The sequence below is a fragment of the Beta vulgaris genome, chromosome 3 (genome assembly GCF_026745355.1).
Source record: "Beta vulgaris subsp. vulgaris cultivar EL10 chromosome 3, EL10.2, whole genome shotgun sequence".
NCBI classification, from domain to species: domain Eukaryota; kingdom Viridiplantae; phylum Streptophyta; class Magnoliopsida; order Caryophyllales; family Amaranthaceae; genus Beta; species Beta vulgaris.
In genome coordinates, this window is record NC_079204.1 from 53249469 (window position 1) to 53265864 (window position 16396).

The following is a 16396-nucleotide window of genomic DNA, read 5'->3' on the forward strand; positions in this document are numbered from 1 at the left end:
AAATCATCATACGAGTACACAAAACGAATGAGAACCAAACATACAGAAAGTAAATAACTCAGATCAAGATGTTGAGTTTTCATCAATGAGATGTCCCTTGGTCTTAAAAGATCTGTTCTCCCAATTATATCATCCAACTTCTCAAAGCCCAACTGCGCCAAGATCCCTCTGACCTGGCAACCATACAAAAGTCGTTGCATAAAAACTATGTCCATAATCTTTCAAAAGCTGAACCAAATGTCCACCTATTATGTAACAGCCAAACCACACCAAGTCCCACTAAAATTTGACTACTATCAGTCATCAGAAGCCTCATCATATGGTAAAAGGTGCTTACCTCCTCTGCGACGTATAGAAAGTAGTTAACCAGATCACCAGGCACACCAGGAAACCGGGCACGTAACTCTTCCCGCTAAAATTATTACATGTGAAAGAAAGCGTAAGAAAGACAACAGCTGGGGAGGATTAAAGTGGTTAAAAGGTTCCAGCAAAAATCCACTGTATACCTGACTGGCAACACCAACAGGACAGTTGTTCGTGTGACAGATGCGGGCCATAACACAACCAGTAGCTATCATTGCTAAAGAGCCAAAACCATATTCATCAGCACCTATTGCCGCAGCCATCATAACATCGACCCCACTTTTTAATCCTCCATCAACTCTGAGAATGACCCTTTCTCTGAGTCCATTTTCAATAAGGGTCTGCAGAATACAAAGTGAAATGTCAGGAGTGATATTTTGATGTATCACAAAAGCATATTTTATGCTCTACCACAAACCTGGTGGGTTTCTGTAAGTCCAAGTTCCCAAGGACCACCAGCATGCTTAATAGAACTTATTGGGCTGGCTCCAGTTCCACCATCATGTCCTGATATCTGTAAATCAAGATGTGAATTGACTATAGTCCTAAATAGAAACACAGATGGATATGTTGTCCCAAGAAAAGACAGAAAATACATGATTACTAGAAAACACAATTTTTTCATTTATTATGTCAAACTATTCTGATCTTTCCATATAGTGAGGCACAATCTCATCTGGAGCCAGGAAGATCGCCACTTTTCTCAGATCACATGACCAATTTAGCATTTCATTGCATCTCCAATATCAGACAAAATTAAGAATATATTTTACATGATGGAATGAAACTACAACAAGTGGCGTCCACTCTCGAGAAGAACACTTGCAGTAAAAATCCATTGCTCCGGATTCACATTGTCCTATGAGGCTATGACAAAATGAGAACTTCCCCAAGGTAAAAAATTTGATTATGAGAAAAATAGCTGTATATCTAGAGAACATGTCTCACATTAAAAGATAATCACTCTCAGTTTAATATCCCATTGGACGGGAATGGTTCTGACGTGAAATATGGAAGGTGACAATATCATATGACACACTATGCACAAACTATGTTCATAGAATCTGGCCACTGTATGTGACCATTCACCAGCTGTATCAGTTCAACAAATATGCACTTTAAAAGTGTTTTATGCACTTACTCACCGTATAAACATGACCTATCCAGGAAAAGCAGTCTATATACTATTGTAAAAGCTTTTAAGTTTACTCAGATATCTGTGTAATGGGTGAAATGCATCAAAACAATCGAAAATTCCATTCTCGAAAAAGCCAATCTAGAACAGGCAGCAAAGAAGAAACTGAAAGGAGGAGATGCTCTAGGTAGAATGGGAAATCAAAGGGTCAACAGCAACCTTCTGAAGTAGAGGAGCACAATTATCATAAATAAAGGTTCGCCTCGAGTACCTGAATAATGTCAGCATTAGCCTTTGCTACACCTGAGGCAACTGTGCCAATGCCAGCTTCTCCTACTAGTTTCACTGATACCTTGGCCTTGGGATTGATCTGTTTAATGCTCATAATGAGTGAAAGCTGCATTTACTTGTAAATTATTCTCTAAAACATTGACTTATAGGATTTTCACCTGATGAAGGTCATAAATTAACTGCGCAAGATCTTCAATGGAATAAATGTCATGATGTGGTGGTGGAGAAATAAGAGGAACCCCAGGTTTTGAGTTCCTAAGTCGAGCAATATATGCACTAACTTTCTTTCCAGGTAATTGGCCCCCTTCACCAGGCTTAGCACCCTGTGCAATTTTTATTTCCAATTGGTCGGCATTAACCAAAAACGTAGGAGTGACACCAAAACGTCCAGATGCAACCTGAAGAAAACAAAAGGCTCCCATTATTCAAGAATAGATTATCACTTTCCCATTGGAATATTGGATATAAAGCAAGAATTTTAATGAGATACTATGAATGGCATAAAATAATGACACCCCACAGGTGGTAGTCTGAAGCCATAAAAAAGATTGATTTAGTTACAACAACTGAAAGAACTAGTTAAGAATATCAAGTCACCTGCTTGATGGCACTGGTTGCAGTGTCTCCATTTTGAAGACCTTTTAGATGAGGCAGGGTAGGAGAGTATCCATCAACCACATCAGTCAGGGGACGCCATCTGATTGGGTCCTAAGAAAAAGGCATACCATCAATTAGTAGGATCCGTATACAGTAGGATGTTGGTACATGAACTGGAAGGAAACCAATGAAAAAAAAATTCACAAAAGTGGGTGAATACCTCGCCACCTTCTCCTGAGTTGGATTTTCCCCCTATCCTATTCATCGCAATGGCAATTGCTTCATGAGTCTCCCTAGAGATAGCTCCAAGGGACATCCCACCGGTACAAAAGCGTTCAACAATAGATGCAGCAGGTTCAACTCTACCAACAGAAATTGGCGCTCGGTCACTTTTGAATTCCAGCAGATCACGAAGCACCTAAAACAAGTTCATTACATGTTATCTTTGCACTATTTCACTCTCTAGCAATATTGCAAAAGATCGAAAGAACACGAGATAAAGGAATAATAGCATATTCCTGGGGGCTGGATGGTTTTCGTGAAATATAAAAGCAAGAAACAAAAGCAAGGATACTGAGAAACTATAATGTAATGTGAGCATCATTTCTCTACTATGTTTGTGCAATGAACTGGCCTAAGCCCTAATTAGAGGCATAGTATAGGGCTATAGGCATTACATAATTAGTTGGTAGGATTAGCTTGATGGGGGGGGGGGGGCAAGATAGTTACTTGGAAGAGGGAGAGGGAAAGAGAATCTGATTCTCTATATATACAGGAGATGAGAGAGAGAGGATTGGGGTATAGTTATCTTGGGAGAGATTCAAGCCTCTCGAATGCTTGCAGACTATCTTTAGCTTATGTAATGATAGTTCGAAAATACGGTTTCGGTCACAGATGCGGTAACGGTCACAGTGATGCGGGAACGGGGATGATGCGGTTGTCGTACCACTGAATATCGGCTTAAACCATGAAATATCCCTAAAACCCGCCTAAAATGTGGTTTTTTTACACCTTTACGATGCGGGTAATATCGGTTCGATAGATTTGAAAACCTTTACAACACGGGCAATACGATACGATGCGGCCTTGTTTTGACACCATGTGTAATTTTAATTTAGTCTGTATAAATCTACTTTCAGTCCTTGAATCATCATCTCACCTAATTTAGCTATGGCAGTTCATTACAGTTTGGTCACACTAGGAAGAGCAACATCCCCATAGGCCCTAACTTAACAAGCTCAATAGGATAGGTCATGAGATCTTGAGGATTGAGATATAGTTGGCTACCACAAGTTCAATCTCAAATTAACTTAAGACATTCCAACTCTTTAAGTATAACCCTAATTCACCAGACTTGATAATGTAAGTGATACAGATGCAAATGCAATAAATCCTAAGCCCCCTTCAACAACTCAAAAAATCCCCATTGGAACTACGAGAGAGTCTTCTTCGGGTCACGTCAACTTTAACAGGTCTTGTGACACCCCCTTGGTATCTTCCTAAACTGACTTTCCAACAAAATTTAAGTACTTGCATGACAGACAGCTCCTAAATCTCAAAAAAAATATGTAAAACTTACGCTGACAGGTCTGTTAGCCAAGTGCTGTTGATAAACTGCATAGGCACTTTCACTTTTGTTGCGGACAGCTTTATGCAGCAGCTTCGACATCTCTGGGTTATTTACATGATATTCGCCTACCAAAAGGACAAGGAAATGAGGGTCAGAAATAACACGAAATTCTCTTCAGTTTCCAAATAAAAAAATATGGAGAAAAAAAATTAAGCCAGAATACGGTTAAACAAAAACGGGAACTCCTTCACAGTGACGACAGTCCACAGCCATAGACTGAGCAGTTTTAGAAAGGAGTCAAATGTACGTTTTTGTGAGATTATTAGATTCTGAAGTGTGCTATATGCAGTATCAAGCAAAATCTAGCAAGAAGATAAAAATATAAAATTATAGAACCAGGAAGTCGAATAAAGAGCCCAAGATATCTGTTTAATCATTGAAATTGAGTTCGTTACCGCAACGTGGGTAGAAGATCCTTCTCTTTCTCTGTGAAGATAGGCTGTGCTTTGCATGTCAAGTGCAAAATTGGATCGAAAAATTGCATATGATATGAAAGGTTTATGGTCTATCTAAGACTCTCTTTGATATAAAAGGTTTATACAGTCAGAATGCATGAGCCAACACCTGTGACCTGACTCATTCAATTTGAGCAAGTGGACATTGCAGAAAAGTCTAAGTTCGAATATTAATCAAGTTGCATTCTGACTGTATAAGTGTATAAATGTATACATAATGCGAAATTAACTAGAACACAGATATTTTTATGACTTCTCGAAATCCCAATAGCCCCATAATGTGAGTTAAGAAAAGAAGCAAATGAGTATGGATTTACAAACAAATTCCTGCTGGTAACAAGTAAAGTGGTCAATTAGACTCGTTTGAAGTCTTCAAGAACGGGATTCTCCTTTTTACCAAATGATAGTGTGCTTCGTTTAGGAAGAGGAAGGGAAGGAGTGGGATTGTTCCTTTCACATCTCACCAATACTGCAACGAGCTCGTTTTTGTGAAAGGCGACAGGAATTGAATCCCTGCAATTCCTCCCCCCCCCCCCAAAAAAAATTATATATCCAAATAAGGAACAATGATTCCTTTACTTAGCCTCCCATTCCTAATTTCTCCAGCCCATTCAAACGCACTATAAAAGGTATGAATTCATTAATGCATCAAACATACACACTTGAGAGCCTAAATGCATTACATATGGATTATGTCTTTTAGAGAAAAGCCTTAAAGGATGATCTTCCTCCCAAAAAGAAATAAAGGTGAGGCATAAATTAGTAAAAAAAATTAACAAGCCAGTGGAGTCACAGTCAAAGCCATGCTTTCTTCTGAACAATATATAATTCTGTGACACAAAACCCAGCTACCTAGGTAAGAGACCATTACTGCTCACAAAAATCTAACGACATAAGCATGATGGGCAAGTTCTTGGAAAATAAAACTGGTTAGTGGAGGAATTCGTTATGCAAAAGAACATTCAGCTGTACATTTAGGCAAAATGACAATTTGAACTACCCTTGATTTCTCATATGACAGGTATCTTTCATATTTGACCAAATATTCTCTCTCATTCTGTAATGCCCTTTACTTTGCAGTAGCTTGCATTTACGTAATAGCAAGGAAGGCCTCTTCACTTCACAAACAATTAAAACCTACATGTTTCTTCATTGACTTAGAAGGATCTATGGCATTATCCCTATACAGTTGAAAGGCTATAAAGTTATTTCATAATATATAGTTGCAAGGAGCACGACTGCATGAGGTTTTTGTAAATGATCCACATTAACAGTTGAGAAATGTAACAGAGATGAGGAAAGTAATCCTACTAATGGTTTGAAGAACTGGAGGAGGTGCAAGTCGTGCTATCTTGCCTTATAATCCGTCATAAATTCATAATGTTTCCCCACCACCACCATTTGTCCCAACCTCCGCTGACATCAATTATGAATATATCTTCCTATGGAGATCCAAATATATGGCTAAGCAGACACTAATCTATATGGTTAATTTCTTAGCCGTTGTCAAAAGATACCAAAAGAATAGCCACCCTCATGGCAGCAATTTCGCACCTAACTATGCACCTATTCCGATCTAAAACTATAGGACAAACACCTACTATGAGATCTTAAAGCACCATATAAAGTTCTCATTCTCTTAACTTTCAATTACTACACTAGAAACCCACAAGACTCCCCATAATCATAAATACCAATAGAAGCTTGAAGCTCCAACTACACTCCCCATTTCATATCATCAATTTGGTGTTGAAACTTCAAACCTGCAGAAAATAGAAGCTGGGAGACTTATTAGCATTCCACCCAAGACCCCATGGCAGAGACCATTAAAAGCTTCAGTTTTAACTAACTGCTAGGCACTTTTGAACGAGATGATGGTCAATGCCACTTCTTGCTCAACACAGCTATAGAGAATCATTAATTTATAGACATTGCATTTGGTCATGTCAAGCTTTCCAACATGCATAGCAAAACAATAGTATGCAAGCTATACCTCCAGGCCTGAACTGTATGAATCCAAAATTCTCCAGTCTTTTGGCTGTATCCTCAGAAAATGCCTTCACCCAAAATGACAATGTCTCTCTTGCAAGCTACAGAAATAAACACATTACAAAAGTCAAAATAAACTGTGGAAAATGATCACCAAGGCAAAGAGATTATTACTGATTGTTCCTGAATTAGAGAGGGCATATAAAAGAAAATGGCGACGGTTATATCAAGCTATCATTGTGATCAATCAAAAGATTATAATTTGTGTATCAACAATGGTTTCAAGATAACTAGTGATTAGTGAACCATGAGCATTTTATGAGAAAAAAGCTTCAGATGTTGGGTTGCACATAATCATACATGAAAGAACAGCGGGTTAATTAAGTTGATCCTTTTCAATGGATAGAGAATCATTAAAAGATACAAGTATGCATATGCTTTTTGGAAATGATTCAAATAGGATCAAGCTGGTGGATGATTAATCATTGGGGAATGCAACACATGCCCGATTCTTACTTAGACAGACATTCAAGATGAGGCTGCATCACTGCACTGAAATTCCACCAGAAGGCTGCTTAGGGCAATATAATTAGTTGAAAAGAATTGGCAGAGATTTCTTCAAATGCATTATGGGTTCTAATCACCAATGATGGGTATATATTGATGCATCAGTAATAATGAAGTAAATGGGTGACTAACAATATTTGAAATTCTGTTTCGCAAGCTCCTACTAAAAATTGTTGCACTTTGCAGATACTCCTTCCACAATGACTTTTGAGTGAAATGAATAACAGAGATCTAAAACTACTGAAAAACAGGGTGTCCTTCCACACTTGGTCATTATATATCTATGGTACAACAAATCTCTAGAAAGAGGAACAACAAACTCAATACACAAAGAAGCATTCATAAGGTGCAAATGTCATAGTACAAGATGTGAGCACGCTATGCCAAATAAAGACGTGTATGGAGAGCTATAATTTCTGGCTAAGCTTACCTCATCAAGAGTCAATCCACCAATTTTAGAGACACTCCCTCGAAAAGCTGTATCAACGATATCTTCACCCAATCCATATATCTCAAATATTTGAGCCCCACAGTAACTACAGTATGAAATGAAATACTATCAACTTAAATCACCATAGCAAAAACTAAAAGGATATGAAATGCAGCACATAAAGAAAGGGGAACAGACTACAAGAAAGCAATGAAATTGAGGGAAAATGCAGAGCACTCAAGTAATTTAGAGTTAAGAAACACATACCTAGAAAGCAGTGAGATACCCATTTTTGAAAGAATTTTAAGCAGACCAGATTTAACGGCCTGCAAGCAATATCATATCATAATCAAAATCAATGAAGTAATCGATCATTATTTTTCTCTTTTCTTTATTTGGGGTAGTAGGGGGTGGAGGGAAAGGTTTTTCAGCGCAGCTTTTGCCTCTTGGTCAGGCACGCATAGTAAAAAAAGTGAACCTAGCCAATGTTTTTCTCTACCCAGGTTATCGAGGTGTCAAAAAGCGTTGTAAGTTTGTAACCATACAAGCACAGAAAGATATCAGTTTTCCATTTTGCATTACTTACATGCCAAAAAGCCATGAAGTTGCAAGCATTCTCTTAAGTTCAACTCAGTGCAGTTTAGGTGATTCTTAACAAACATGCATCTCTCAGGCCTCTCTAAGCGCTTGGGCAGTAGCATCGGCACACCTGAAGTGTGCCTTTACAATCACTGGCCCATATGGAACCTCATTGCAAATAAACCTTTCTTAAAAGAGTTAAAAACAATAAAGTATAGACCCTTTCGCTGGCAGGATCAGTGGAGGCCCAATTCTATCTAGCCTTCAGTAGAATTGTGGTTTCCGCAAGACCACACAACATGTATAAAAAGCAAAATAGAAAAATATTTTCTAACCAATAAGGAAAATCATAATGCCGTAATATTAGAAGGGGAAATTTAATTTCAATAATAGTATACTTACATTCCAAGGCCATTGCCATGATAGTAGTTTGTTCCTCTTCTTTTTTTGGATAAGTATCAAAAATATTTTTTGAAAATCTCAATAGCCCTTGAATGATTAATATGGAGAAACTATATACTTCCTCTGTTCTATAATAGTTGTAACATTTTGACTTTCCTGCTTGCAGTACACTACTTTGATCATTAAAATATTTCTCATTATCTATTTGTGAAAATTATAAAAATTTAAATCTTCTATATATATATATCGAGATATATCCAACAACATCTTACATGCTCTATATTATATATCAATCATAAATTCCCGGCCAAAGTACATGACTAATGCGAAAGTCAACACGAAACTATTAAAAAACAGACGAAGTATACTACAACAGATACATGTCTACAACTAATGAAAAATTGCTAAAAAAACTTGCAATAACATAAACAAAAAACACCATGGGTAGCTTGGTCATCTTGTTAGGGATGGATCACAAGAGAATGTTAAACGAAATGCACAAACCTTGCAGAAATTCTTTTGTGCTTGCTCAATCGTAACTGTGGGCATTTTTCCAGTTCGCATCAAATTCACAGTTTTAGTGCTTAGCCGCCATTGTCTACATGTCTCCAATGCTAAGTACGGGCAAATGGCGCTGTAAATTAATCCATATTTCATACATTAAAATTGATGTATTCCAAACAGCTAAGAAATAACAGCGAAATTAACAACTGAAACAACAAAGCAGATTGATTCCTACATAGCTAAGAAATAACAGCTAAGAAGATCAAGACATAAAGCTGGAAGTTTCACATGTATTGTTAACTGTAAGAAGATTCTTACATAGTTCTTGCAATCTCCAAAGGATAAGAAGACTTTTACTCTATTACAGGAACGTATGCTGAAGAAAATTGGTTCAATAAGATTATAATGGTGCAACGAAAAACTTAGTGAAGAACCAGCTACTATATTCTTTTATTGTGGTACCCTACTTCTGCTTCTTCTAGGCACTTTTGTAATATCCCATTTTTATGTTGTCCAACGAAAGGAGCTCCTGGGAAGTGATGAGTGATGACTATGTAAGTGACTTGGCCCTCCTACCAAACAAACAAGGCCTTCCTCATCTTGTCAGTAGCCCCAAGCGGTCCTTCCTAAGGGTCCACTGGAGGACTAATCACCATAGTGAATTGTGCTATGGGGATGTTGGCTCTGTTGTGCCACTTATACCCTAAGAAAAACTAATAATTACAACTTCCTAACTCCCAGACCCATCTCTGCTTTTTTATTTTAAAAAATTAACTAACATATAGGTAAAAAAATTACTCTACCTTCACAACTTCACTCCCTACATATAGGCACAGAATTTACTCTACCTTCACAAATTCACTCCCAACTCCATATGCAGTAGGAAACCATAAAGCAGTTATCGGCAAGCTTTACAATCAGCATTGGCATAACATATTAACAAAAGAGACACAAATTAATAAGGAGGCCTAAAGGCCTGGCTGATTGTTCAAGGTCTTTTCGTTCTATATAAAAACACCTTTGTAAAACGCCATATTCACAATCCTTCCCTACTTCTATATGTATATGGAAGACTACGTTTTTGCCTGATTGCTGCTTGGAGAATTCTATGTTTGTATCATCTGCCTCTAGGAGGCCCATAAGGCTCTATAGACCTTTCGCGCACTTCATGTCTTGCTAGTGAGGAGACGAAAAAATTGTTTTTTTTTGCCATATCACCCAGCTCTATTTCTGTGTCGGAGGTCATCTAGTTTGGTTTAAGTTGAGAGAGATTTTAATTCCCCTCTTACTGTTAAGGGTAATATACAGATACAATATGAAGTTCAAAAGGCGAAAGGGTTCATAAAATGGGTGGCATGATTGCTTTTTTCCATTATGTGGGTGCTTTTGTTTGAGAGAAATGATAGGAAATTCTGCAATCAGGAGTCATGTAAGCAAGGGTTATTCCTCTTCAGAATACATCCACATCGCATTTCCTAGCATTTCCCTTTCTGAAGCATTACACAATTGTTTCTCTTTCTTTCCTTTCTGGAGCCTCTTCTTATTTTGCACTGAAATTAAATTTTTTTCCTTATACACAAATCTATCGACATTCCGATTCATGAAGACAGCTCAAAACTAGAAAATTCCAACAAGAGCTGTATCCATAATTTTCAGAAGTATCAAGTATTAGAGAACATCTGACAGTAAAGATCATTATGTCACTACATTGTAATATCGCACAGTCTATTTCCCCTTATTCAGCATCAGATTAATAATTTGTGTTCTCCAAGTCTTTTGAGGTTATCAATGGATATCTTGCAGATTTTCTTCACAATTATTCTTTATTCATAAGTTTGAAACACAGGTTTAAGAATGTAGTTAATATATATACACATACACGCACGCACGCACGCACACACATACGAAGTATATGATTATCATGTTCCTTTAAATAGAAAATAAAAGAGGTTATAAAGTACAAACCTTACACATAACTAAACTTGTGTGTAATACTTACACATGAATTCAATGGTATCTACATGCTTGCTTAATCGCTTTCATAACAGATTTTAATAGGTGATCTGGAAGGAAGAAGAATAACAATCTGTAGAGGATGTTGGAATAGCAATACATGAAACGACACGTTGAAAATTCAATATGGCCTCTACATAATGGAACATCCTTTAATGCCATGCTCAAGTCACGTAAAAGAAAGCTTAAACAAATTTCAAATAGAAAAAAAAATCTGACCTTGCCCCGTATCCGATTAAACAAGCAAACTGATGAGTACTGAAACACTGAGCAGTTTCAGCCACAATCGAAGCATAAGTTCTTAAGCCATTTTGAATTAGATGGTGGTGAACAGCACCAACAGCAAGGAGTATCGGGATGGCAGGTCGAGTTGCTTCCTGGAGATGAGAAGACAAAAGTTAAAATGAAAAAGAAAATCATACACATATGAAGATACTGAAGCCCACACAGCCATATATCGATGAATACACACCCACACCCACACCCACATAGGGGAAGAATCCAGTTACTTAAAATGAGAAGGATGAAAAGGATTCAGGTTACATCTTTTTTGAACTGACTGGCCATCTGTTTTGAATAACGTGTGCATCTTCTTTTTTAAGAACTCAAGGTACATATTCTTCCAAAGAAAATTTAGCTAATTTAAGTTTAAAATTCATAGTATAATTTCTATTAAAAAGTTGCATAATCAGTTTGAAAACATGAATATGAATCTCCCTCTCTGCCTCCCGCCCTTTCTGTCTCTCTCTCTCTCTCTCTCTCTCTCTCTCTCTCTGAATATGTGTGTGTGTGTGCATATGCTTGTATGTATTTCTGAATAGGCATCTACGTATGTGTATTTGTCAAAGGAGTGAAAATGCATACGAGACACTGTCTCTCTCCCTTCCTCTCTCACTCCCCCACTTGTCTACATATAAGTATATGTGTAGGCGCACAATCGTGTGCGTGTGTATGTGGGAGCGCGCGCCTCTGTGTGTATGTTTGTATGCAGCTAAGTACGTATATTCATGAAAAGAATGGATAGTCACACAATAGAGTCGTGAACGGCACCGCATACCAAGTCATCGGAACGATCAGATAGAACAAGAAGTTGGGAACCATTTCTAACAGCTTCATCAGCAGCTTCACATAGCCGATCAAGTCTTTTCTGTAAAGAGCCTTCTACTCCTTTTCTTATGTCATAAAAGGTCGGCAGCACTTGAGCCTTTAGTAAAGGGTCATTCATCAAAGCTTCCAACTCTCCTTCATTTAGTACAGGACTAGGCAATATAACCTAATCACAGTGAAATACATCAAATGTCAAAAATTCAAATCAAATAAAACCTAAAACAGACATCATTGATCCAGATTCATGATGCCTCATGCACTGTAATAGATCATAAAATTTAGAGTAACTGTGAGGGGTAATGTCACTGACTAACCTGTGAGGCATTTTCAGGTCCAGCCTCCAATATATTCCCACGCTTGCCAATATTAACTTCAAGAGACATGACTAATCCTTCCCTCAGAGGATCAATAGCCGGGTTTGTAACCTGTGAAATTGAAAGGTGAGCCACAAGACAAGATCCATATTTCAGGAAAAGCAACATAAGAAAAGTGCAAAAATAAGACTTAATCGTTTCTCGTATACTAAATTTCTTCTGTAAAGATTCATCTTTCAAGTAAACATGAAATATCCTACACAAACATTTGCCAGTGGAATATTGTTCCAATTTGATTGGCCTTACAATATCAGATACTCTCTATTCCTCAATGATTTCAGCGTTATATATTACTTACATCATCGGAGTCCGGAGAGGAGAACACGAGTTTTTAGGAGCCTATGCGACAATGAGAAAGACGGAGAAAAGTACACATGTGATGAGGAGAGATAGAAAGATACTCCTCGACGGAGAGAAAGAAAAAAAAAGTAATATTGGAGCCTTGGAGGTGGTTTGGAACTTCCCGTAAAGGAAAATGTTGCAAGTATTGCAGAAAAGGGAAGCATTATTCATATTTTTTTCGGATGTCCCAAAACGAACTACACTCTTCTAATTTTAGTAAAACTACTTTTATCTCCCCATCACATCAACCCTCCTTTTGTCTCCATCCAAAATTCCAAACGCTTTCACTGTCTATTGTCTATAACTAGCTATTATCAAAACTTTTATTCACATTTAACAATTATCCTTCATGTTTGTGCCATATCAAGGGACTGGGAGTATAATTCAATGAATACTTAATTTTGTTTGGAACGTTCAGAAATCAAACCTGGGCAAATCGCTGCTTGAAATAATCATAAAGCATATGTGGCTTCTGAGACATTACTGCTAGAGGAATATCATCTCCCATGCAAAATGTAGGCTCCTTCCCTTGGGAAGCCATACTTTCAATTACCATTTGGACATCCTCACTTGAGTAACCAAATGCCCTGTCAAGAAGAACTATTAAAATCATACAAGAAAAATATAATTCAAAATTGAATAAATCTTGCGATCATGGGCACGACTGTCCACGGGTGGCTGGGCCTTCCTAGATAGAGTGAACATACATAAAATACTAATACACCTCTAATTTTCTCTCATAAACCAAACAATAATACCAGAACTAACATATGTACCAGCCTCGCACAAATTCAAACTTTCCATGCTTGCGTACTAATTACTTACTACAGCATAGCTTATTTTAATTTTAATCAAGAATATTTTTTGGTAAATTTTAGATGCTCTTATATTTGCCACAAAATAGCAGAAAGGCTGTCCAGAAGACTCTCAAGCTTTTCAGCAAATTCTAGTGGAATTTTACTATTAATTACATATGCATTCATAAAAGGACTGCGAAAAGTTAAAGCCCGTGGATATGGAAACTAACAAAGGGGAACGACTACATCATGTACCACTCTAAAGTCTAAACCTCTTCTATTTTAATATAATGTGCGACCATTATCTGGCTACTGATAGTACAAAAACCGCACACCAAGTATACAGCCAAGTTCAAAGTAAAAACATAATTTTTTCTACCTTTCTCGAGATTCGACTGCCGCCCCATCCCCCTTTCTCTCTTTTTCTCTCTAAACCCTAGCCTCCTCTATCCCTTCTTCATCAGCTAGGGGCTGCCATAGATGTTATCATCCATGGTAAGCCCCTCTCCCCCTTTTATTTTCAGTTTTTAGTTTTGTTGAATAAATTAGTATCTCTTTATGGGATTTTTTTAGTCTCTGTTGTGGAGATCTCCTTCTCCTCTATGGGATTTCAGAGTATGGTTTTTTTGTTTTTAGGTATGAGAAATTGTTCTCATTGGTTGAAGTTCGAGACTCAACATGAAGGTATTAGAATCTCTGATGCGGTAAACATGGCTTGATCAAGAATGTTCTTTGCAAACTATGTCAGAATGATAGACTTCCTCATCAATAGCTATTTGATTCAGCAAATACAAGGGGGCTGCACTGTATTGCTCGATCTGGTTCATTGTAGTTTTTTTGAAGACGGATTTGATTTAACCTTGTTTGGTTGTATCTTGTTTTTCTTTAATATCTATTGTAGATGCCGTTTGGCTTTCAATTAATGAAATTTCTCCTTGAAAAAAAAAAGTAAAAACATAATTTTCACTTAACAAAAGCATAAAACACAAAGTTCGATAATAAACCAAACGATACGGACTATGTAACAGAATTATGTTACTCATATTCTTCCCTAACAGATTCCCCGGCCACTACAACCAAGCGAGCATATCTTCGAAGGAGATGTCCAAGTTCAAAATACAAAAATTATTCTATAATAAAACATGCTGACAAAAGTTTCTTATTGTATAAATTAATCACGAAACAGTAGGATCATGTACCAGCATACGCATTTACATACTGCCAGAAAATGGCACGTTCTACTGCCTAAAAGTAGATTGTAGTATGATTCTAATAGAGGGAATACACACACCAGAAAAAAATTGAGATAATCTAGAGACACATCTACCAATGATGTTCTATGTCTACCACACCAAAGGCAACCAAAAACAAAAAACCCAAAAAAATTGCAGGAATCTTACTGTTGGTTTCTTAAGATTGTGTCATTTTCCAAAGCTGCTCCTGAAAGGAAATTTACCGGCTTCAATGAGCGCAGGTTTTCCTTTACCCACTTCCCATAAGGATTTGATGAAGCTACCCGTTTCTTGACCTCAGTATTCTCATAAACCTGCAATGTCAATCCATAAGCAATAATTGGCTGATAAGTATGGACAGATGCTGCCAAGCTGCATATAGAATTCCTACTTTGATAAACATCAAGCACCTCAGAGAGATGTTAACACAAATCACAATTTAATAACAAATTACGACAATATTAAACATAAACAGATCTTCATAGTACAGGAAAGATACTGATTTCATTCTCAAACAATACCATAGATGCAAAATGGACAAACCTGACCACTGAGGAGATCCACTGATATCATCATCCCTGGCCCTAAACGGCCTTTCATTGTAACTTTTGATTCATCCATTGGCAAAACACCCACCTATATGAGGATAAGACCTGGAAGAATTAATTTCTCTGTTGAATATACACAAGATAATAGCTTAAGATGCTGGTGACAACAATACTTGGAAGACCATGGATTATGACTTGCAAGCATTGCCCTATTCCATAAGAAATGCTCTCAAGTAACACACACAGCTCCTAAACAAACATAGTTTTTGTCAATGATCAATGTGTATTATCGGTATTTGTTCTCAGGCAACAAATAATATGTTGCATAAGATTAACTAATTGACAAACTTGACAGCAAGGACAGGAAAACCATCAGAGGAAGTCCCGAAGGATCCCCAATAGCGTGAACCAGAGATGCTTCCAAAGACCATCAGACCCCATAAATCTGCTCCAATGATAACCTGCTCGTTCTCTTCCTTCTCTTTGACCATAGCACCAAACTAATTTTATACCCAATCCCCATTGCCAAAGAATGTCACCTAGTAATTTATATGCTCTTCAGCCCTTCCATATGCGACATCAGTCGGAAGTTGCCATATTTGAGAAATGAAATATTGAATTTTAAGTTCAAAACAAATATTGCAAGGATCAAAGTTTCTAGAATTTTGTGCGAGTTTTTAGGAAGTAGCCTGATGTCCCAACTCCCAAGAGCCCACCTATGGCTGCACACAGACGGTTGGTTGTTCTTATACAAAGTGTAGGTGATTAGGCATATAATGCCAATTGGTTCTTCATCCAAAACATTTTATTAGGATAATCTAGAAAATAACAATAATCCAACTTACACCAAAAAAGGGAAACAAGGAATCATGAGTTCTCTTTTGAAGATGGGAGATCAAAACAAATCACTTAAAAGGTCTAATGGGACATTATACCATGAAATAGGAAATGAAGAGGCAGAAAAAATTCCTGAGTTAGAGTTCATATGATACATCCTTAAATGACCACCATCAAGGATGCAACAGTCGATACCAATTACAG

General features: G+C 37.3%; 1 protein-coding gene across 1 annotated transcript in view; it reads right to left on the reverse strand.

Annotated features, from left to right (window-relative positions):
* The window catches only part of LOC104889481 (ferredoxin-dependent glutamate synthase, chloroplastic), a 33076-nt gene that overhangs the window by 4840 nt on the left and 11840 nt on the right, over positions 1-16396 (reverse strand). The window contains exons 8-26 of the mRNA XM_010674706.4: positions 15351-15443; positions 14976-15121; positions 13206-13365; positions 12377-12487; positions 12013-12228; positions 11175-11332; positions 8943-9072; positions 7725-7783; positions 7458-7563; positions 6465-6561; positions 3966-4081; positions 2607-2804; positions 2387-2497; positions 1948-2187; positions 1770-1868; positions 782-877; positions 507-704; positions 338-412; positions 45-173 (exon numbers count right to left, since the gene is read on the reverse strand). Of these exons, the coding sequence (XP_010673008.2) occupies positions 45-173; positions 338-412; positions 507-704; positions 782-877; positions 1770-1868; positions 1948-2187; positions 2387-2497; positions 2607-2804; positions 3966-4081; positions 6465-6561; positions 7458-7563; positions 7725-7783; positions 8943-9072; positions 11175-11332; positions 12013-12228; positions 12377-12487; positions 13206-13365; positions 14976-15121; positions 15351-15443 (2538 nt within the window). The remainder of the gene's footprint in view (positions 1-44; positions 174-337; positions 413-506; positions 705-781; positions 878-1769; positions 1869-1947; positions 2188-2386; positions 2498-2606; positions 2805-3965; positions 4082-6464; positions 6562-7457; positions 7564-7724; positions 7784-8942; positions 9073-11174; positions 11333-12012; positions 12229-12376; positions 12488-13205; positions 13366-14975; positions 15122-15350; positions 15444-16396) is intronic.